This window comes from Enoplosus armatus, chromosome 10 (assembly GCF_043641665.1).
Source record: "Enoplosus armatus isolate fEnoArm2 chromosome 10, fEnoArm2.hap1, whole genome shotgun sequence".
NCBI classification, from domain to species: Eukaryota; Metazoa; Chordata; class Actinopteri; order Centrarchiformes; family Enoplosidae; genus Enoplosus; species Enoplosus armatus.
This window is the reverse complement of record NC_092189.1, coordinates 16,533,488-16,558,880: the sequence shown is the minus strand read 5'-3', so window position 1 is coordinate 16,558,880 and position 25,393 is coordinate 16,533,488. Positions and strand designations below refer to the sequence as shown.

Below are 25,393 nucleotides of genomic sequence, written 5' to 3'. Positions count from 1 at the left end.
TACCGATTGCCATGAGTTTATATACAGTAATGTATGTTTTTTGCAAAGCTGTGGTATTTAAAACCATCCATGAAATAACTCAAATTGAGGAAGTAGATTCTGTACTGGAGATTTGCTACATACTGTAGGACAGTAAATACACTATGTAATCTGTTCATTGAGTGCTTTTGTCATCCTCGGAGATCACAAGAGGGAGCTTGTCGGAGGCAAATGAAAGTTAGACTTCTTTTCAAGGTGCGGATTGGAGATTAGTAATAATGCTCATCTCTATCTTTCTGTCCGCTTTCACAGAGATGATACGATTTGCAAAAGATGAGACCCCCCTTTTCTCTCTCTTACTGACTCTCTCTGTCTCCCTCACCCATCTATTACATCCTTGTACTCACTCTCTCATGTTACTCATCTCCTTTCTTCTCTTTATCCCTTTCTCTCAGACTGGCTAAGCTCGAAAGTGGGTTGCTAACTCTTTTCAGGATTCCAAGAGGAAGAGATTGCATGAGTGAGTGGATATTCTGAACAGAGCCCCAAATGGCTTTGTGCTGCCACACAGACTCACAGGGCATCCACTAGATTTTTGAAACCCCTCATTTGTTTTCCACACACGTGAGAGCTTCCTCATGTCAATTTTTAGTGATTTGCAGTGCTACTTTTTTCCCCACAATTTTATAAGTTTATGGTGCTTCCTTTGTACCACCTTATAATTAGGTTGTTATTAAAAAGCGACCATAATATGTTATGCCTCTGCACTGAAAAGCAATTCATTCGCTAAACTAAAAGCCTGAGGACGTACTTGCAGAAATGCAGAGTTACACATTAACTTACTGGCTACACTACTACAGTACTCATAATGCATGTTACAACCTCTCTTACAAATAATTATCAAATCTAAGAGCTCCATCCAAAGGTTTCTCACTCTGCTGTATGAGTATTTGTTATGGCTTTAATTCCTTTTGTTCTCTTGATGTGGCTGCCGTCTCATCTAAACAGCGGTTTCTCTAATTAGCCCCGTGTAGAGGGAGGGACCAAACCTTCCTTTGCTGTTCTGTGCTCATCTGGAGTTTATTTATTTACATTGCGTGTGTTGCTCGATAGTTATCCACATGTTCACAGATCACTAGCCAATAGGGGAAGGGAGACGTCACGGTCAATTTGGTGCTTAATGAGAGATCACAGATGAATTAAGGTATTTTCCCTAAGATTGACAGGGTTTTTTTCAGTCCATCATAATGGCATTTTATAGTAGAAACACTTGATATCCTTCTGTAGCACTGAGAGATGGGGTGCAAAGTACATTTTAATGTCTTTTTTAAGACATAATAAGATTAAGTACCTAATACATTTTAATTTAAAAACTTTATGTAACTGTATGTATATTATAGCATTCCAAACTGGCTAGCAAGATTAAAAAGTACAGTTCCCCAAAGGGTCAGGACCCCACAATGGGTTGCAAGATAAATCTGAGCGATCGTGAGATGTTTCATTCTGACAGTGGAAATAAACATATTTATGCCACACATTTTTATTCCTCTGATCCTAGTTTTTTTCCCGTTAAATGCTTTTACCTTTTCAGGCCTCTAAAAGTTACCAAATCAAACAATCCGAGAAGCAAAATGTTCTCTTTAGATGAGCTGTGAGCAGCTCGTATACATATGCAACCTGCAATGAGGGGCCACAAGTAGACTCCATTTCATTTTTTGGGGGTCACAAGTCAAAAACGGGTGGGAACCACTGGGTTAGTGGGAAAGTCTTCATATAAGAAACCTGGTTATCTCTATAACTTACTTGACACTGTCAGCAGGGGACCCTGCATGGTGCAAAGTCTATCCAGCTGCATTGGATTACAATGCATAAACAGGTGCCGTGCTTTCAGCCATGTTTATTTACAGAGCACACTAGCATTTCCTATCTGTCTCTCTTGCAATAGTCTTTAATTTAGGGCATGGAATCTAGGTTTCCTTTGAAACGCAGCTTTGGAATAGTGCCAGCGTCATTTCTTGCTGCTTGATTCTCTGTTGCACGTTCTCAGATAATGACAGGATTTTGTATTGACTGTCGAAACTGCTCTTATTTCAGCTCTTGTTTCATTACATGGCGTCGGCGTGCGTTCAATAGGTCGCTACACAAGTTTGATTCATGATTGTTCCACACTGCTTGTTATTAGTGCAGCATCAAAGCTAGACTTGGTAAACTCATTTGCATTTTAATGACTGATATAGATTGTTCGCCTGCTCAATACCGCCATCAACCCACAGCCCACCACTACCTGCATAGATAGAAAGGTGGGCTGCATTTAGTCTAGTTAAAAACACACATCGTAACTCACTCACACGCAGAACTGTAAGTGACTATTAAAATGCAGATGTTGTACGCACAATCATAGTAGGTTGCTTTATTTTGAATTGTTAGCACAGTGGCCTATCAACTCTCTGAGGTTTCAGGTGACAGCAGGCTAAGAATAAAAAGTCCGGATATGGTAATTAAGAAAATAACTGGGTTAATGTGTCCACATTGTGGAATGCTGCAGTTAATGTTAATGAAGAGAGACTGTGCGGTTGAAATTGATATCTCAGAGCACAAATGGATGTCATCAGAGCAGCAATCAGCCAATGACGAGTGACTATTGGAGGAGGCAGATCATTTTCGTGTCCCCAACTCACGTTTTCTTCCCCCTGCCACCTGCAGAGGATGATGCTACCCATTAAGGAGAGTTTCCCTCTGTGGGCATGTAATCTGATGCAAATTAGTGCAACAGACTGCCAAATGAGTGCAGTGATGATGCTTTGGAGCAGTTGTAGCAGGTAACACAGCCAAGCTACATACCTTGAGTGCTGTGGTGTGTTACTCAGATACCTGTCTTGTGATTCTGTGAAACTGATGAGTTCCCACATTGATCTAAGTGTCTTTGCATGTCACTTGCCAAGAAATACTGTACACTGCTGTACGTTTGCAAAGGAGGTGTTGAGGCCTTGATGTTTGGCTTTTTCACCAACACCACTATCAACTGTTTGCAGGTACCCAAAGCCAGTGCCTCTCTAAATATGTGCTCAGAGATCCGTGTATGAAAGCTCCTTCCTGGAGGTGCAAGACAAAAAGACAAGACAATAAGTTTAAAGTCTATTTACTCTACAAACTACATGTTTTTCTTTCTACACTGCTTCCTCACGCACTTTTTTGTTCATGTTGTTATTATATTTATTTCTTGCAGTACTTTCCAGGGATAACAATTTATGTATCCGAGCAGAACTAATGTGAGCCGAGTTTTTCTTCAGTGGTCCACTCACTTGTAAGATCCTGTGCTTGGATGTGTACAAAGCCACCAAAACCTTTTTGCTATGTCACCCATCGACAACCAATCAAGCCAATAACAGTGATTTTCACAGATAGCGCTATGTTTTTGTAGAGAGAAGAAAACGTAATTGGCTGAAAAAAGTGAAGTTTAAATGCAGGGGTTCTTGTTTCAATAAAAGAATTGCTTTCTTGTTTTATTACTGACAGTACTGTTGTCACTTCACAATAGTAGACAGGCTGGAGGCTCTAATTTATCAGTTTGTCTGTGTTTTCCTCCCTCCACACTAGAAGGGGAAGGAGGCTGTAACAGGGCCCAGCTCCACAGGGGAGACTTGTGTTTAGTGGTGGCATTGATTTTATAAAAGGTTGCGCAGTGGGGAGGCTAGGTAGGCCTGTCAGCCTTAACTCTCAAAGCACGTCACACCATCAAGCTAATTGTGCCCTCTCCATAATGCCAAAACCCTAAAAACGACACAGTATGCAAACATATGTCCACATATTCTCCCCTAACACATAACTACTATCTGTTAACATGAAAAAGCCAATTTTTCTTCCAACAAATGGTCGTTAGTGGTCTATAAACATTCTGTGCAATGTTGTTTTTTATATTCAAATCTGCTTTCAGGTGGGCAATGCAAAGTATTTTTCCAATTATTTTCCCTCGCAGTCCAACTCAACAGGCACAGTGTTTTGCAATTAGATACACATCATTGAGGTAAGAGTTAAGGAAGCCGCAAAAAAAATACAGGTGATGGAGGAAAAAAAGCTGGATTGACAGATTTGCATTCTATGTTTGACAGCCAGTTGTATGCTGGCCAATTCAGGGAGGACTGAGGAAGTAATGGGATAGGGAGAGCAGAAGTGAAATATGAGAGGGTCAGAGAGATGAAGACAAGAAGGGAGAGGAAAGACTTGGTAAGAAGGAGATGAACTGGCAATGAAGGTACTTTTATTTTTACAGCTTGGAGGACACACACACACACATAGCCAGAGGCAGTTCATCAACTGCTTGTCAGTGCTCTCCCCCCTCCCCGTCTTCTTCGTCTCTCTTTAGAGGGAATCCTGTCAGGGTCAGGTGTGGAAATAACCTAACTTGGACACTAAACATCCCCGACCACTCCACTGAACTGTCTGGGAAAATCTGCATAACTTGATAGACATTTGTAAAAAAAATTTCATCGAGAATTTTCATCACAGTTTAAGGTGCTTTTTGCGAGGTAATGTCTCAAGATTGTGTGTGTCATTTGTGCCTTCCATGGCCGTTTATATTTACTTGTTTATGCATGTGTGTGCGCATAAACATGTGTGACAAACACATGGAAGACAGCTCCTACACACATCTATTATTCCACAAACAAATGGATTGTAAGGCACTAATTATTCTAGCGAGTACATCTTACTGTATTCCCATAGTCATTTTTTTTCCTCTTTCTGCACCATGACACCCAGAAGTTGTTTTGAGTGGCGAGTCACACAAAGCTCCTCCGTCCGCTTGCTGAGCCACATCACAAAAAAACTCTTGGGGAGATCATTTTATCTTACTCTTGATTGCCAGATAATTATCAGTTAATTATTTAGAGCCTTAAATTAATTTGCTAAAAATAGTCTCTGTGCCTCTGCGTTGCCAATGGAGACGGCTCCATTCTTCCTTTCTCCCCAGTCTGCATCTCTCCTTCTCTAGCTCCCCATTTTTGACAGCTACTTCTGCCACTCACGTCTGACTGTAATCTAATAAAGAAGGTTGTCCTTTTGTATTTAAAGCAATTTGAGTGTAATGCTTGAATTTTTCCACCTTGGGTTTGTCATGCCTCTCTCTGCCAGTTGTAAAAGTCGGGTGCAATTTACAGCATGCCAGTCACAGATCACTCTGGTACAGCTACAGGAAACGACACGTATGATTACAGTACAATATGCAAAGTTCTTACCAGGCCTCGAGTTTAGATTTAATACAAACTTTGTTTAATAACATACACTATCTTCTGATTTGTCCACCAATAACTTTACCTGTGCTTTCCTACACTCTTTAGTGGATAGCATCTTCTTTTTACTTCTAACTCTACTCTTAGGACACTTCATTAGGCTGAAAGTGTTCTGAATAAAGAAATGTGCTGTAAGTGGTCTTATAATGGGATTCATTGGCTTAAAGAATCGAAATTTACCCCCTCGTTTTTTTGTTGTTTTTTTCCCCCTCAGCACACACACACACACACACACACACACACACACACAGACACACACAGACACTGAACCAGGGGCCAAATAGGCTGACCTGCTGAATGGGTTTGTGCTGTGGTAATGATAAGGCTATTGAATGGAGCTGTACTCTGTCACGCTAGCTGCTGGGCCAGTGGTCTTACTGAAGGAATCTGATCAATACAGTCTCTCTCTCTCTCTCTCTCTCTCTCTCTCATCCCAGCCGGTCTTTATCACTGCTGCCGCCACCCTTTCTTTATCTACAAACAATTTAAAAACATGACAAATTGTTGACCAATTTCACTCTGAAATATATTTCATTCTCGACCTTTTGGCACTAAAGCATGATTACTTAAAGCACCAAAAATCCAACCCTCTGCATTGCTACTTAAAGCTATCGATATCAATAAATATGAGCTGTTGCCCTAAACGTCCTTACCTTTGATGAAAAGGTTGATTATCATATTTTGGATAAATAGTGAGGTAATTGAGACATTGATTTCCGTTTCATCTGAGCATTTTAATGATTTGTGCACAAACCACACTGGTGGACATTGCTTGGTGTGAGATTTCTAAGTTTCTCACACACATACTCTCACATATTCCAATTGATTTGAATAAATCAGTCTTTGTTGTGGATTGTGGAAATAATATTCTCCATATCCAGTAGCTAACCCTTGCTCTCATACCCCTATTAGAACAGAACAATGCTTGATTTTATCGTTGAGTTATTTACAGTACAGCTATGTAATTTACATAATAATTTATCAAGAAATTCAACTGTCTATACTGTTTATTGTGCAGCGGAGTAGACTGAAACAGTCCAGCATGAAGGCAGGAGATTCCATTGACATTTAAAACATCCCCCAGCAGTCTGGAGGCACACATCAAAGGCAACCCAACATGATGCCCATTTGCAAACTGCACTGCCTGGTTTGATGACTGGTCTATTCAGAAGGCATGCATTAAGTGGCCACCTAAGAGGTCCCATTTCCAGCTTTATGCACGGTGATCACATGAAGAAGATGTAATCTGGACATGCTGTGGGCAAACCTGGCTCAGATAGCACTTTTCAAATACTTCCCTGCATTTGTTTAAAGCTGCTGAGAGTAGCAGATCGTACTGAAAGAATTTACCACATCACGATAATTGAGGCAATTGCCATTTGTCAGTCACAGAGGATTGACTGTGATAATTTAGCATTCATTTGCATTGTTTAGCTTTTCAAGTGCAGAGGAAGACAAGGAAAAACTGTAGTTGCAAACGTTATTTTAAGATTTGATTTGTAATGTTTCTTCTTTACTTCATTTTAATGACGAGTGAATATAAGCGAGAGTAGCTGCATATTAGTGAGTCACACAGCAGCTCCAGAGAATTCCTGCTTATAAAAACACAGCAAGTATAACTGAGTCTATGTAGTCTGCTCTGACAGTTCATAAAAACCCAAATAGATATAGTAACACTACATAACTAATGCCCTGATTTATGATGAACAATAAAATCTGTATATAATGTTCAACAGTATCCACATTAACGTCTCAACAAAAAGTAGACATATTAAAAATGCAATCAGTGAAATATTTGCATTTGAATGTGCCATTAGTATAACACAGATCAGTATGACTATAATACACCTACAGTTGTTATGATCCGGTGAAAACAGGCTGGACAATGAGCGTGTCTGTGTGAAAGTGAGTTTGCAAAAGGCTTGTTAGAGGCAGATAAAGACAGTTAAAACAAAGAGGCCCAGTGACAGAGACAGAGCTCGAAACAAAAAGTGCAGACCAGCAATTGTGATTCATCACTGCCATCGCGGCGTAGAACTACATAGACATGGCATATGCAAGGAAACAAGTCTATACTGTGCATCTCGTACATTCTTTGTACTCCCTCAGTAGCAGAGTCTTTTAAATTGATTGTACTGCAAGGAAATAGCTGACTTTCCTCCCCAATAGGAGGCTAGGAGCATAGTGTGTTAGTTATATGTATGGTGTTAGTTATAATATTATAATATATTATCTAGGAATAAGGTCAGCCGGGTCAGAAAGTGGGGCAATGTAAATGAGACACAGTGCAACCTCAGTGGCAGCAGTCGTGTTTGGCACTGTAGCTAGCTGTTTTGATAAAGCATTATTGTGTGTCAGTTAAGCATTCAAACATGTACAGTTAATGCATCTAAACTAGACTAAATAATTCAACTAAAAGCCTATGTTCGAGAGTCAACCAGCTCTACTTGAGAGGGAAAGACGGTGGAGGTTGGATTCATTGAAGACCAAATCAATGAATGTGCAACACAGGTTATCACTGGCATCTCAAAGATTACCCCTGGGTCTTTTTTTCTGAATAATAAATATTGAAGCATGCACTTATCTACATTCTACAGTGCATGAAAGCTGTGTAATATTGTTTGCGAGCTTACTTGTGTAAATGACATGTGTGGCGCCTGTGTTCTCGCACATACTTGTCTCTTCAAGGGGCATCTCGCTAGCCATTGTAATGTAGACGTAGGGATTGATGTTTACCGATTAGATCAGAGTCGGGGGAAGCGAGAGACTTGACCTTTTACAATTTGACAAGTATGAATGTTGTAAACACAGTGGATTTGTATTGTCATGTTTCCACTCTGCGAAAATTACACAGAGAGGCACAGGCCCCGGGCATCGATGTGACATGAGATTGCTTTGGATGAGGATGAAAGGACGACAGCAGCTATAAAAGGTTATCAAAGATAAAATATTGTGTGTGTGTGTGTGTGTGTGTGCGCGCAAGTGTGTTTGTCAATAATCTTAATGGGACTGTGTTGTGTTCACATACACTCGCTCACCACTACCATTATAGTGGACACCAAATTATTTTTTTCCTGCGCTCTCTCCCCTTTTTTTAATAGCCTATCTATGATTCAACAGGTCATTCCCATGGACCTAATCCCCTCATATCTAATTTATATAGTCTCTTTTCCTTTATTAGATGTAGTCATTACACCCACCAGTCTCCCCCCTCATTGAGTTGTTCCAACACCAGCTGGGTGCTGTAGTGAAGAGCTTTGAATGCTTAAGCAGAAGCAACCTTCCTCTCTACAGGTATAAATATTTTAGGCACAGATGGGCAGAATAAATCGACGGTAAAATTGACATCAAATCTGGCTTTTAATTTCAAGAGGAAAAGGAGGTTGTTGGGGAGATGATGGAGTGGAGTATAGAGAGAGGAAAGGTCATGACTCCTGTGTCAAAGTGGGAATATAATTCACTGAGCCTCTGATGTGTGAAAAATGCATCGTTGGTTATTGAATATACATGTATGTGCTATCTATGTATTCCATTTATACTACTCTACACTCTCTATATAGTAAGTATGTGTGTATATACAGTATATATACACACACACACACACACACACACACACACACATTACAAGATAGATAAAGAAAATAAATATATGAAGTTACAGAGTGGAAAACATTCATAAAGATTTTTACTGCAGAGTGACTTGAGGAAGCGTTTGAGGTTTTCGGGAGACAGTGAGAACATTGAAGGTTAAGAGGTGAAGGTAGAGTCTGATCACTGCAGCGGCACACTGAAGTATTACATTAATTACATTTTGTAAAGGGGAGGGAGATGGCATCGAATAATCACCACCCTGTTGGCACCTTCTGTAATCCAACAGAGAGACACACAGAGAGAAAAGAGGAAAAAAGAGATGCAGTTTGGTGTGTGTGTGTGTGTGTGTGTGTATCTGCATGTGTGCAGTGACAAAGACTGATCAACAGGATATAGTTTCTCGATGGCACAGCGTTGATTTTCATCCAAGGTGTTGTTTTGATTACTTTGGACAAAGTCCAGCAATTTTCAGAGAGTATTGTTTCACTAAGGCATTCAGTTTGGTGCAGATTTAATTATTTTCACCATGTGAAATGAGCCTGACTTGAATTCTTTATTCTTGTGCACAAAAAAAACAGGCTCCCATTTCACATGAGCTGTTTGTAGGGGCCTAAAACACATTATCTTTTTTTTATATTTAAATATCAATCATATGAGTGGTGACAATCAGTTAGCAAATGCAGGTTGGCTGTTTTTTTCAAAGACACTAGACAACTTTTGCTGCTGTAAGTGTTAATTCTGCAGTTTGTTTATTAGCCCCTTCTGCGGCAGGACTCGTGGAATGACAGTGTTGGCCGGTCTGTCGGTCAGTCACTCTTGTCCACCACCTTTGATCCAGGATGAAATACCTCAACAAATATTGGAAGGATGGCGATGGAATTTGGTGCAGATATTCATTCCCTCAAAATGTGGTTCAAACATTCATGGTTCCCAGTACTGAAATAACTAATAGTTAGTAGTTGAAATAACTACTGAATGGATTAACTTGATGTTTGGCACAGACATTCATGATCCCCAGATGATGAATTGTAATAAAGTTGAGCTGATTTTAGCATGCTAAATAAGATAGTGAACATGGTAAACAGAGTATGCTAAACATCAGCATGTTAACATTTTCATTGTGAGCATGTTAGCTTGCAAACATTAGCATTTGTTTCACTCAGAGTTTATAATTTCCTTGGACTGATTTGATGTAGTGCTTTAAATAAAAGATCTGCACATCTGGGCATAATGTGTGAATGAAATCAGAGCACAGAGATTATGTTCGGTACATTCAGATATGTGACTGTGATCTATAGCTTTACACATACCACATCCCTCCTTTCATGCGCTTCCCTCAGCACCAGGTCACATCCCAATTTCCCGGAACTGGCTGCTCTGCTAATTCCCTTTGAGAGCCCCAGAGTCTCAGGACTCAGGATGCTGTCAGCCTCTTTCCTGCTCGCCCTACAGACCTTCCTCTGCCAGTATCACCACACACAACAGAATAACCCTGTCCTGCTCACTTAGGAACCTGACATTCAGTGTGGAGACGAATGCTATCATGTCAGTTCTAGTCTAACAACACAGTATTAATGAAGCTTTGCCTTTCACTCACTTATTCTGTTTTTTTCACTCTGTCTGTATAAAGTTGAGAAAAGTGATGCTAGGAAAAAATATGAACTTTTCAAGTAAAAGAAGAAGGCAGCAAACACAAAGAATTTTAGATTTATAATAAAAAAATAAGATATTCATACATAGATTTGAATAGCGAGAATTACTTTTAACATCAAGAATTCTGTGTTCACTCTCTCACTCTCCCTTTGTGCCCTGACGCTGCACTCCATTCCTTCATCCCTCTCTCATACCGCTCTCGCTCTCAACATGATGGGTTGTGTCCAGTCAGTGGGCAGCTTTGGTGTAATTTGGCCCACAGGGGCTGTTGGCAGTAGGTGTGGGGATAAAGGGAGCAGGGATGGTGGGGTTTGGAGAAAAGCAGGCTTAGTGTGGGGCCTTGGATGGAGGGGCCAGCAAGCACATAGAAAAAGCATTAAATAAACATTAATGCAACTAGGTTACAGGAGATTTATTAAGGAGGCTTTTTGGGCCCCCACTGTAGGGTTTTATGCAGCACTTTAATAACTCTCTCATGCACACAGGTAAACAAACCAGGTAATTTATTGCCATCCTCATAGGTGGCCATTGTGGACATTTTGGCTCATAATGAATTTTCTCCTCTTTCTCTGGGTTTTATCGTGATTTATCATGAATTGAATGGAGTCTTGCTCCAAAAAAAGCTTCTTTTTTTCTTTTCTTTTTTTTTCATCTAGGGTAAGTCTGACTTGGATATGATTTTGATGTCACTTTGGTGGTGTTAAAAATGAGCGGCCTTAATCGCAGCTTACTGATGTTAAATGTACCCTTTCTGGCACATCAAACACACAGATAAAAAAGTGACTGATTAAACACAGTAATGAGGACACTGTGGCAGGACAAAGAACTAATTCTAGATTTTTACAAGGACAGGGTGGATTTTTGTAACAACAGGAGATTTGAGAGAGAGAATTATAAAAACATGAACTAGCAGAGCACTGCCTTTGACATCACATTTCACATCTGACATTGTCTTTGTAAACCAACACTGTCAGATATGACACTGTCAGAAACTGGAGTTGTGTCTAGCCTTAGTGTGGTATATTTAGTGACTTGCTGCTATTCCTCAAGCCCCGTTTGAACTATAATTTTTTATCCTCCAGTTGTGCCAGCTTCAATTATTGAAATAGTATTTACAGTAATGCCAAGGCTGTGCAGAAATTCAACAAAGACAAGGCACAGAGCTATAAAATGCCCGTATTTGCAAAATTAAATGTTCTAATCTTACCATTAGAATAAAATCCAGTAAGCACTCCACAGATATCTTTGGTAGCATCCACATTTGCAACATTGAGCCCTCCAGGCCTGGAGCAATTGTCTTGCTCTGCGTTGGTGAGGTTCAGTGCACAGGAAGTGCAGGCGGTAGCATTTTTCTCTGAGGACAGCTAGAAGAGGAGAGCAGAGACTGACAAACAGAGTCGGGGCAACCAAAGGCTGCACGATGCTTTACCTTGAGACCCATCGCCTCTGCTCCCTGCTCTGCGTCGAGCCCAAGTGACATGAACAGCAGACACAGCTCAGACAGCATACTTCTGAAAGTTCACTCTGAGTAGGAGAGAACGAAGGGAGTTCTTGTTTGAGTGAGAGAATTTAATGGAGAGAATATCAAGGGGAAATGTAGAAAGAGAATTATAAAGGAAGTGTGTTTGAAAGAGACGGTGGTGGACAGGAAGAAAGGAGAAAGAAATAGAAAGAGATTTATCTTTGGAGAAGGAGAGACAATAAAGGCTACAATGACTGTGAGAAACAGAGGGAAAGAAAAGAGTAATGGACAACCTGACAGAGAGACCAAAAATGAGTGTGTGAGTGTGTGCACTATATATACATATATATATGTGTGTGTGTGTATTTGCCTGTTCATTCTGTGGCTGTATGTGTGTTTGCTGAAGCCTCTACCGTACCAGTTGTGTTGCTGCAGGATAGTGTGCGTCAGGCTCCATCAATATGACATGTCTTTGATGTGGAAATACAAGGAGCAAAAGCCCAGCCAGCCTCAGTCCAGTCCCCAGCGGGACACATCTACCACTGTGCATGTGCATACACGTGTATTTGAGTGTGTGGTGAGAGAGAGAGAGGGAGAGAGACTGAGACAGAAAAAGAAACACATAGAGCCACAAGCCACAACAAGCACCAAAAGTAACCACTGCCTCAATGTTTTTTAACTACCATTCTTCAAGGGAGGCAACAGTTGTGGTCTGAACATTTCCTGAGCTAAAGGCCATGTGGACTCTGCTGTAGAGTGGAATCAATATTTTATCTAAATGTTGTTAATATGCATTTCCATGCCAGAATGATATCAACATGTCTTTTGCTGCTAAATTGACACATTAATGTCTGGCTTACTTTTTGGCATGAGCCTGTTGCTGATCCTTGTTCTCAGTTAAGCATTATAAATATTTATGCTTTTCATGATTGTACAATTATCATTTTATCCTTTGGAGTCAATTTTCCACTCTGACCAATTAGGCGTTGTTGAGAGGGGACATTTTAAATGAAGCTCAGTCTAGCACTCGAAACTGACTGCACTAGTATTTTAGTGTGAAGCACTGAGGTTCAGTTTCACTAATAAATGACACTGCACCATATGGTTGTTCATGTTGGATTGGTCCCTAGAAAGGGATTTTTCTTTACAAGGATCATTTCAAGACTTTACTAAACAAATACAACTCCAATACAGTACAACTCTGTCAGGAGTTTGGATGTTGAAAAGATATCTTTCTTTGGCAAACTTTTACTTTCACATCTATCCGTCGGGCCCCTGAGTTTTCGCACACAACTGGAGTGAGGGGGAGGTGGACAAAAGAAGAGATAAAGGCAGTCTGACAGAAGCAAGGAGGATAAATCAGGTCCAGGCAGACGAGGAGATAGAGACAGGGACGAGGAAAGACAGAAAGATGAGTCCGTCCATTGGGCCCATGTGTGGGCTTGCTGCTATCCTGGACTGTGCCATCGCTGTTTTGGTAAACACTAGCTTGCAGGGAGGTAATCCAACCAGCCTATCCTGTCAGTGCTTTTATCCCCTCTCAGCTACACAAAGGCCCTTCCACACACGCACGCTTACATGTGAGCATATGTACAGTAAGAGCACAAATACATCACACACATACAGGCACATGTGAGTGTTTTATTTATATCCGCATGGAATGGAAGTGTGAGTTAATAACTTGCCTAGGGACACAGAACAATCCCTGGACCTCAACATGGACGTCTACCAAGACGACAGAACAAACAAACAAACAATATATAAATGGCATTGTGGAAAAAACAGTGGCTTTCACATAATAGTGACAGATTGCTCACAAAGAACAATATCTTGATAACTGTTAAGCCCTGACAATCACAGGCCACATGCTGTACCACCAGCCTGTGTATGTTGCCAAGGCGACTGCATATGAGCACTAATTGCCTGTAACTGTACCCGTGACACAGAGAAGAAGCTGCTGCCTTAGTAAGTAAGCATAACATGTAGAGGCAAAGAACAATCCGAAACATGCTGCTCTTTGTTGCTTGATGACAACTGTGTATTTATTATCAGTTCAATAGGAGAATACATCAGAATCAGTTGCACAGATCACACATATTCAATTTGACAAAGGAGCACTTAATTATTATTATACCTTTAACCAACAGTTCAAGCATGTCATGTCTGGCCAATTAGAATTAGAGACATGGAGCCACTGACCAGTCAATGCACTTTATTTACTGACATTTTGAATTGAATTTACACAGAACTCCAGTATAACAGATTAAGATAATCCTTTATTGATGCCCCAGGGGGGGAAATTGGGGTGTTACAGCAGCATAAAGACAGATATAAGTACAGATAAATAGGGAAACTTAAGATAGATAAATTATAAGTATGTAAAATGAAAATAAGAATAGAATCAAATAGAAACTATACAAGAGCAGTCAAACTCAAACAGGAAATAGCAGTGCACACACGGTACCCACAACTACTGTTGTACATGAGTACATAGTGGTGTGATTAGTAGCAAAGTCAGCAGGTTATAGTATACATAAGAGTAATATGATACTGTCAGCTATAACAGTGTACACCAGAATATTATATATGATTATGCAATTATACCTTGAGTTGTCGAGATGTGATGTATGATGATGCAGTAAACAGCATAAAATAGTATATGTATATACATATATACATACATTACAGTACAGTATAGTATGGGATATAAAGTGTAATATAGGGTGAAACGCAGATATAGTATGACATCATGTTCAGTCCAGTGATATAGCTCAGCTCAAGATAAAGTGGTAGCTTTTTCACCTTTCTGATCATTTTACTGATCATGTTTGTTGCTCCGTTGGACCTATTTTTAGAAATGTTGCCACGTCCTGAGATCTCAGCAATTACTTGTAAGCACAATGCTATCATAATCAATAACTGATGGCCAGAGCTATAAAAATAAAACTAAATTTGTAATAATTAAATCGCACATCATAGTGATAATCTTTGAGCTATTGCAGATATTATAGGTATAATAACTTGGATAACATAATATAATGAGGAAGATGAAATGATTGAAAACACAGCAGGTGTCGGACACCATTGCTGAGGCATCGAAACAAGTGCTGGTGGAGTTCATACTGTTGGTAGTTGTTTTTTTTTTTTTCCATTCTTGTCTATGTTTGCAGGCATGTACATGCATGTGTTTACACGGTGCATTTGTTTGTGTGTGTGTTGTGTGAAGTCGTGTTGTCCCCATCCCACCCAGGGTGTGTGAGTCCAAGTGTCCAAGCACAGTCTCCATGAGGTCAGTGGCTGCTGTGATAATGTTTAACTGATGCCGGCTGTCAATAGCCATTCACCAGGAGAAAAGTGCTCCGCCTGTTCAGTAAATTACACAGTGCGACGTGAGCTGTGAAGTTCAAAACAACCTGACCCCACTGTTGTTGGGAGAAACAATAGAACAATGACTGCAATCAGCTTTTCCAGCAACCATCTGTGTCATGCTGCTGACTACAAAACACCTTTCCATTACTCCAGGGTTGCAGCTATTAGCTCACCATGCCATTGACTCCAAAGTGAATTGGAGAGGTTATTGTAATGGCACATTAGATTGCCTCTGACCCTTCTTTATCCAGAGTTTTGTTTTGCTGACCTTCACATAGGTGGCCTTTTTTGAATACTGTAAAGCCTCTGAAGTGATCATTTCTCACAATGGCTTGTCTTTTCACAAATGAACACATTTGTGAGGTGTCATAATATTGCTGATTACAGTAGATTCTAAATACGTTTTAACTGTGTTTTAGACATGTTTTTGCTCGTTTTCCCTTGACTCTGTCCTTCTCACGGCTTCTGCAAGCATGCCCGGGAGCAGTATGAAAAACTGTCCACGATGCACAAAAACATGCAGAAACTCTACGAGAACATAGGCAGTTATTTTGCCTTTGACCCCCACTCGGTCAGTGTGGAGGATTTCTTCGGAGAACTGGCCAACTTCCGCATCCTCTTCATGGTGAGTACATATTTTATGGTTTGTGAACATGTATATGAAAGGTCTCATGTTTACTGTTCCTTCAAAATGAACACACAGACTAACAGAAGCCACCACCCACACATGCACATTCTTTTGCACACACTCTCACTTGCTTACACACTTTGAGTGTCATTGAAATGAGAACAGAATTTGTATTGAACATGCAAACATTTTCCTGAACCTTTCAGTAGGTCCTGGCTGGTGGTGAAAACGTGCAAACATTACACTGTTACACCTCTCTCGATGAAACTCATGCGTGTGGGAACATATTTTCAGCGGGGGTTGGGCTGCCCTGGATCACAGCCAAGTGTGCCCTGCCCAGTGCGTCAGGAGCGTGCTAAACATTTCGGGGGCCAGGCTTGCTTGGCGCACCTGTGACACACGTGTGCATGAGCCGGGATCAAGAAAGAATACACTATCATGCATTATAGGTAGGTATGTTAGAGGCTGGGACGTTCATGGCCAATCACACAGGGCTCTCCCCGTCATGGCACACAGACAGTTTGGGAATCCTGTAGAGAGCTCCTTTTGCTCAGAGGAAACGTACTGTTGTCTGAGACGTGCAGAGTTTCAATGAATACAGCAGCTCAAATATACTTGCAAGAGCACAGGGTGACTCCTTTTAGTTGGATTAACTTCTGTGGAAATGTGTAAGATCCGTAATAGTGCGTGATTTTATGATCAGTAATTCAATGTCGAACAAAAGACATTTTTTGAGGGTTTATGTGTTTTCAGAGAAGTTTGTATGGGTGTGTTTTCACCAAATAAAGTGACCAGAATATAGTGAAACACAAGTACGCTGAGCTGCTCTGAGCGGTCAAGATCTGAAAACACTCGACCCCTCTCTTCCCGTTATAAAACTTATTCAATGCTTTTTACTGAACCCTCCCTGCCTGGTAGAAATGCCTGCATCTTTCAAACTCAGTTCAGAACTCTGGCTTTCTGTTATAATTTTCCTCCATGCTTTCACTCAGAGATAACTCCCAACTGTAATCTAGAAGAGAGCAGCAAGGGTAGAACCATTTCCATGCCTGTCATCTGGTAGTCCGTTAAGATGGGTGTTTTTGAGCCAATCAGCTGCTATTTTCCGTTCTGGGGGTGATTTCACTTTCTTCAGCTAAAAATGCCAGAAAGTTTTTGGTTTGAGAGAGTGCACCAGATTTTCTGACCACCTATTTTAGTCTTTCTATTCCCTTGGTTGGCCCTGCCATGCTTTTATTTTTTTTGTTTAAGTTCTCAAACAGTGCTCTGCAAGAATGTAACCACACTCACCTGCTGTGCGATTTCTTTCCATATGCCATCTTTTAGTAGGTCATAATGCCACTGCGTCTGCCAAAGATTTTTCTGACATAACCTCTTTTTTGTCACTGAAGTTTTTCTTTTTCACTTTCTTCTGGAAAGGTTGTGAATATAGGTCTCTTCTTGAACACTTTACTTTAGGTCCCCCCTATTTGTAGTATGTATTATCAGCATATAAACATGTAATAAATGGTTTATAAAAAAATATGATGTAGTTGTAAGCAGATATAAGTGCAACTGTGTCTCCTCCTGTGGACTCCTACAAGTGGAGGCTGCTTTATAAACTGATGATGAATGATGATATAGTAAAATACAGTTATATGTCATCATTGGATAATTTCCAATCAACATGCTGGATGTGGCATGTGTTTTAAATCTGTATATGTATCATATGCAAATATGTTATGAGACCCTTCGTTTTAAAGCACAGCACAACGCATGAAAACAGAAGTACAGAAACGCGTAAATTATAAAGTGGACAGAAGCTCACATCTTTTCTATGTACTGTACTGTACATCCTTTTACCTGAGTATACTGCATGTCAGGTGCTTAAATCAGCTTTTTATTTTTAAGAGAAGAGTAGCTAGTTGTGAACTCTTTCTTCCTGCCAGTACTGATTAAGAAACATCTAGTACTGACTTGGGAGCTGTGAGAAAAAGACAAAGTTATAAAACAGATTAGAATATATTATTTGAAAGTAGAAATGCTGAGAAGAGGAGAATGTATAATGTCAGTGTCGTACTGATAAAAGAGGCTTGGGCAAGCTTCTTAACCTGTTAAAACATAGCTTCTGCTTGTGTGTGTGTGTGTGTGTGTGTGTGTGTGTGTGTGTGTGTGCGCTGTCACTATGGGGCATTGCAGATCTTGCTGGAAGAGCTAATGAATCTAGAAAGGAGGTTAAGATTTAGTCCTAAAGTAGATGAAATTGCATTTCACTCTCCACCTGAGAGTTTAACATTATTTTGTGTATTGCTGGGAAAAGGTTTCTGTAAAATGTATGATTATGGGACATATTCACTCTTTAAAAATATAAAGTAATAAAAAGTACTCGTAGAATTTATTCCATATAATGACTATACATAATTTACTGTGTTGGTTCTAAACACGTTTAAATGTTTGTCTAAATGCCTACAATACAAGTAGAAAGTGACAAGTGAGAGAAGTACAATCTGAATTTACTGCATAAAAGTAAAACAAGAAAATCTGTCTGCTTCTTGCCAGTGTTATAGGTTGCAGTGAATAAAGCACATGGGGAAAAGCAGATAGTTGTTAAAGAAGTAATATTGTGGCAAGGTAAAAGACTTCCTTTTTTCCTGACTAGACAAGCCTATTAAACATTTATTCAAATGTCTTTGCTTTTCCAGCTTCTACAGTTTATCCATCCCTCCTGGCACCGCCCCAAAACTTCCCGGTGTCAGGATGATGACATGGTGTCCAGAAGGCACGCTCTCAGTCTTCACAATCCATTAACGTAAATGGCAAGGTCCCCTTGTCTGAATCCTTCTCCTCTCTTTACTCTGATCCCCATCTGAAACCAACTTTTCATTCCCGCTGATCAAAGTGCACCAGCACACAACACAGTGCTCCCTCAAGGATTCCAGCGTTGCATATCTCTAAAAGAGGCATCCACCCAAGAAAATAAATTATTCTCTCAAGCAAATAGCTGCATATGAATATTTTATTACTGATTTAAACTTTCCTGCTATGGATAAGGGGAGGGAAGTGAGTGGGATGAAGTGTTGTGGTGTGGTTGAATTTGGGGGTGGGGGGTGGCTGGTTATAAGTTAATGTATTCATATAAAAACAATCCTTTAATCACCATATTCTTCAGATATTATTTATAGTTTTTGGCTCTTCAGCTCTGCTGACAGAAAGGCTAATCCCATCTGCTTGCAGAGCACAAGGAATCAATGGTTGTTTCTACTTGAATGTTGTTTTTATTTTCTTACCCTGTGAAAACAACTGAGCTAGCTCCTTTGCAGCATCCTCCTCAGCTTTTCTTGTCAGTGAAGGAATTTTGGGGAGATGTCTGCTAGTTATTTATCTTTGATAAAGACGACCCACATCAATCACCACTGATTCGTCCCAAATTGCAAATCTAATGAACAACTGTGACTCCTTGGCAGCTAATGATTTTAAAAAGAGCCCTGAATTTAACTTCTTGATATGCCTCGCGTGCCTCCATTTATTTCAATATTGAGACATTGAGTTGTTTGACTCAGACAAAACATCTTCGCTAACTTCGATGTCGCATTGCCCTGTGTAATGCATTCACAGCACAAAGCATCTGCAGTATTAAAGAATTCCATTGCAATACAGTCACCCTAAATTGCTTTTACTAAAAAGCAAGGGCTTAATGCACCCGACCGACATGAGGCATTTGAGTAAACGCATTGACAGACAGTCCTCACAGAACTGAATGTAACTGATAAGAGAATCCATTAACTCTATTTTCCTTCTGTTTCATTCTCTTTCTCTCCCTCACTCCGGTCCTATTCTCTTCTTTTTTTTTTCTGTGGCCAATGAAATATTATTTGATTTCAGCACACGGAGTCAGTATTCGGAGAGTCCAACAATTTGTTAATTTAATGCTGCTGCCATATTCTGAAATAGAGTATGAGTGAAATGCAATCGCAGGGTCTGTATGTGTAATCCTGACCAGGAGCATGGGGGATGAGGATTTTTCCATTAATGAGTTATCAAAGCGCAGCAGATGGGCTGGGATGAGCTAACAGTCTTCCTTGTTAATTGAGTGACTTTCTAATAAGACCAAAAGACCCAGGCCGGGTTCACAAAGTAGCGAGATAGAGCATCTATGAGATTAGAATGATGATTTGCGAGTGTGTCTGTGTGTGTGGGTGCATCCGTCCACTTTTGAGCCCGTTTGATATTTCTAAATCTTGCTAATTCCTTCACAATATGACAAATTATCATAATCATGCTGATAATGGTGAAGATGATGCTCTGACAGTGCCACTCTCTCTCCACCTTCTTGCTGAATCACTGTCATCTTTCCTCAGTATCTTTTACTTACGCTAGCCTGACATAGTCATAAAAATCATTGCACCAGATTTTGGAGGTCACCTATCAATATGGGAATACATCTATAGCACAGAGCAGAAGTCTCACAATCTGTAACCTATAACTTATTGAAGCCACCCCCCCCCCCCCCCACACACACACCCTGGCACACAGTGTAACAGATGGCTAATAAACACATTTGCTGCTTAAAGCCAAGGCGCTGTAGTGTTTGTAAAATTCAAATGAGATATAGCAGTGACACTCTCTGTGTGAGATCACTGGTGCAACTGAGCAGTTGGAAATACTCATTGCTCCCTCATTGGACTGGCAAACTTGTATGCATGGGAGGGGAGCCATGCTGTGGGAGATGTATTGTGTTGTGCAGGGTCAAGGAAGAACACACCTCATGAATTATTGAAAGAACAGACCTGGAAAAGGAAAATGCTGCCTGGCCCTTGTTGTTGGATTGGACCTGTGGGTTGCACAGCATTCAGTTTTCCAGCCAGGTATAGATAGAGGAGTACTTATAATCTCCATCTTAGACACACCAGAGGCCATGAGTGTGACACACACTCACTTCGCCTCATGGCCTCGGTGAGCCTGAAAGCGAGAATGTGGCGCGTCAATAGTGTTCCTGACAACCACACCTGGCATTAAGGTGCTATTATGCAAAACCACACATTTTATTTTTTTGTTTTTTTCAGATGACTCTAACTCTGAATTTACATACCCCCCTGAGCAATATGTACACAGTACCTGCACCGGGTTTTCCTACTTTACAGCAGAGGGGATCAGGGCACAGAGCCAGTCATAAACATGGACTCTAGACTGCAGAGTTTCAGTGTTTTATTTAAGGGTTATTAGGTAGAATCAAGGCCACAAAGGACACCGTCTATCATGGGAGATAATCATAGGGGAAAAATCTTCTGACCTTTTGGGTTACTTTGAAGTGCTGCATTACACTTCTGACTTCAGTCTTTTTATTGCATCTTTTCTTCCTCATGCTGTATTTTATTGTTCTCGTTTTTCTAAACCTTTTTAATTAGATTATTTAGTTTGCAAAGAAAATCTTCTCTATTTTAGCCATTAGTTAAAATAAAGTCAATCTCAACATCATTCTCTTCTTCTTCCCAACATTTTATATACTTTAAGCAAAAATGTCAGCTTCAGTTACATTAATAATATGACTACCTGTTATCACCACAGTGAGGTTACGTACTTAGGACGCTTGAACAAGTTCCACTGGCTGAAGAAGGCCATGAGATACGGTCAAAATCTATATAAAAGCCTGTAAGTGATCCTAAATCCTACATTTATACATTGTTTACCTCAATTAGAAGATCAAAGATATTGTAGATTGTTTTCATTTGAATAAATAATTGAGCTCTCATTGGGTGGCGCCATATGTATAGTGATGATCTTCACCAAGGGACAGCTGACTTTGTGTGAATAACTCAAAATCCTATTGTAAATATTGTACTTTGATCTTGAGTAGGTGAGACGACATCAACATTGTTTAAATTCATACAGGACATTTGAGCAGATTCGAGAGCAACCAGGTCTTTTGTCTTATGTTCCGAGGAGGTTTAAATCTGGTTCTCTGCCCTGAAGATTATTTTTGAAAACACATCTCATGAGGATTGTTTATCTCCTGTATGTCCTCCTACAATATACAGAGTTGGCAAGAAAATGAGACCTGATACAATCAGTTGTTGCCAACGGCAAAATAGGGGCCGTCAAAGAGAATGGTAAAGGGAAAATAAGACATCAGTGGAAACATATTTGTTGCTATGGTAATTAGTGGGGCTGTGTGATTAGAGCAACATAATTATGTGGCATAATCATGTTTACAGTCAGAATTACTTGTTTGTTTAAAATAAGTTTTGCCGGCAGGATTTTATTTGTAATCTGCATAATTTATCTCATAATTTATGCCGTAGATGTCGAGCAATGCAGTGATATTACTTCCAAAATGAATTGAGTCCTGTCAGTCAATGAGGACAGAAATCAATTTGATTCGTGCTGCCAGTGCTGCCCATCACTTAAACAAAATGCACAAGTTAACTGTGTCATTACTGAGTGTACAGCACAGCGCTCATCCGCTGTAATTCAAAACAGCAGCGAAGTGCACAGTCAATAGCCCTTAAAGAGTGTAGCTGCATCGTTTACACAGCCGTGATGTGGTGATAAAATATAGGTTGATTTTTAAGTGTTCACCGACTTGATGCAGCTGACAAAGCAAAACATCTTCTTACATTGTCATAACACACATAATACAAAAACACATTTCATTCTCTCTTATTATTTTCTTTCTCTCTCTATGATGCTTATTTCTATCACTAACTTCACTTCTCCATTACCCCCATCTCTCTCTCTCTCTCTCTCTCTCTCTCTCTCTCTCTCTCTCTCTCTCTCTCTCTCTCTCTCTCTCTCTCTCGTTGCCCTTGTCATCCAACAAGGAGACAGTGACAATGAGGCCTTGTGTCCTTGGACATGGAGCAAAGCTCTGCTATTGACTGGCATGATGAGCTGCTCTTTCCTTGTTCCTTTCCCACAATCCCTGTAATCCCTCTGTCTTAGCTGCCAACACGACACACACATCAGGACCACAGGGGCATTAGATGGCGGAGGGGGGGGGGCTACTGTCGCCACTTATTATATCAGTGCACAGACAGGGCCATGCCTTCACTTACTGACACACACACACACACATATGTATACATAAGGGGGGACACCACAGATGAGCAGACGCACAAAGATGCCCATGGACTCCATCACAGGCACACAGGCTCACATGCATGTATACAATACAGTGTGACCTCTCACACACATACACTAACACCTATGATGGGTCCTGTCTGGGGCTGCGCCACAGGCCTGAGATGAGAGAACATTTTGTTGTCTCCAAAGGTCACACGGTTGCATCTTACTCTTTGTTGGCACAAGAACAAACTGACACATTTGTAAAGGCTGAATCCGTACCGTTGATTATCTCGTCTTTCTCTGACTCCTTCCTGACATTTCAGCCGGTCACGAAGGAGGAGGAGGATGATATCCCTTTCTCCCTCTTCACACACTGACACACTGCTGCTACACTTCTTTTCGCATGCAATGGCTCCCCCATATTTTCAAAGAAATACACTAGCATGGTACATGTGTGCGATGATGATCTAGCCCTTTTGATATATGTAGAAAGTGCCATATTGATGTATTATTGACAACGAATCAGCTCTGTGTGTTATTGAAAATATGTAAAGCAGTGCAGAAGCCTTACAGACATATATGCTTGTATTAAAAAGCTCATACACAAGGCATGATATATTGTTTATTCCAGCAGCTTATCTCTAACTATCAAACCCTTCTCTGAATAAGAATTTGCTGATGGCATGCTGCTGCTTCTGAACACTATACAGTAGTGAAGACACTAAAAGAGTGGTGGTGGCAGCAGCCAGATTCTGATTTTATTTCTGCGTGTGTGTGTGTGTGTGCCTCATCAGGAAGCAGTGAAGGAGAACCACAAGAAGAGGGAGATGGAGGAGAAGATCAAGAGAGCCAAGCTGGCGAAGGAGAAAGCAGAGCGCGAGAAGCAGGAGCGCCAGCAGAAGAAGAAGCAGCTGATTGACATGAACAAAGGTATGCCACTTCTCCCCGCGCCACCACAGAGAGCGAGACGAGGAGGCAGGTGGGGAGTTAGGAGGAGGAGGAGAACAGGAGGATGGAAAGAGGAAGGGGGGGGGGGGGTCATGGAATTGTGCTTCACACAGATTTGAACTCTGAGGGAAGAGGACAATGTGTAGGAGTGGGGTGAGTGATCTTTTTCGGCTGTGAAGGAATCTTATACTGACTCCCATAGCCGATACAATGCTCCCAAACAGCAGACAGATTATGCTACTTTTAGCTTGTTTTTTTTTCCTCAATATATTTGCTCGCATAGACAGAAACATTCCCTCCTGTAGTAATATGCACATATATTTCTAAACCCTGAAGACATTTAAAGTAATAGATATCAGTGTTATAATTTTGGCTTTGAGATTTAGATTACACTTCCAGCACGATCATGCTGTTGTTATTATCACCGTCATGTGCAAGCACTATGACAGAAAATGATTATTCCTCCAGCCTGTAACTGTTTGCGGGCAACGCGCTATATTTATTTTTGTGAATCATTGGAATAACGCTGTTGTCCTTCAGCGATGCCAGTAAACCGTGTATTGATTAGTGTAAGTTGCAGTCGTTCAGACATGAAAAATTAGAGTGACAGAGCTGGATGCATGTGTCTAGTTATGCCAATGACATTGTGAAGGAATTTCAAGCCTGAAGGGGCTTTGCAAGCAGTCAGTGTGGTCTTTTGTCCATTTTTTTGACAAACAGACTGGGATTTCCACAATTCACCAGCTTCTAAATGTCAGCGCCAGCCAAGGACCCCTCTGTAGCTCAGCCACATTGGGAAATGTGACAAGACAGTCTTCAGTATGCCACAAACTCTCCAAGATAATTGATGCATGCTACAGTTTTTTTTTTTTCTCTCCTTTTTTTTTTCCCCGAGCAGTGACCTCTTTGAAAGCTTCACTTTTAATAATCCAACATGGCTGAGCTGAAGGAGGCTGTCTACCCCTCTCTCTCATTCTGGCTAACCAGATGGAGAATGGTAGAGAAGTAGGTATGGTATTAAATATTTCTGCCAGAGCAGATTTTGATCTCGGTTTCTGAATGCCATAATATGACTTGTATGAATAAAACATTAGGGATGACATGGGCAACGTTGCCTGCAGCCTTGGAGATAGTGGGGATTGTCCTCCACACCAACACCTCGCTCGTTGGACTGTCGCGATCACAATGACCTTGGCAGCTATGAAACACACATTTTTAAATTCAGGATGTGCTAAACCCAGGCTGCCCCCCCCCCCACCCCCTGTCAAGGTTCTTACCTGCATTGACTACACATTTTCATTAAACCTTGGATACTTCCTTTCTGTGTACTAATGTGTCTCTTTGTGAAGTGTAATCAGAGAAAGGACAATCAAATGTCTTTAAATGGATGGAAATTAATTTGAGCCAGAAGCAGGTTGGAGGTTATAGCAGCTT

At 40.6% G+C, this 25,393-nt stretch overlaps 1 protein-coding gene across 1 annotated transcript in view; it reads left to right on the top strand.

Moving 5' to 3' along the window:
* The window catches only part of diaph2 (diaphanous-related formin 2), a 347,338-nt gene that overhangs the window by 266,842 nt on the left and 55,103 nt on the right, over window positions 1–25,393 (top strand). Inside the window, exons 26-27 of the mRNA XM_070913036.1 lie at window positions 15,803–15,967; window positions 23,806–23,941. Of these exons, the coding sequence (XP_070769137.1) occupies window positions 15,803–15,967; window positions 23,806–23,941 (301 nt within the window). The remainder of the gene's footprint in view (window positions 1–15,802; window positions 15,968–23,805; window positions 23,942–25,393) is intronic.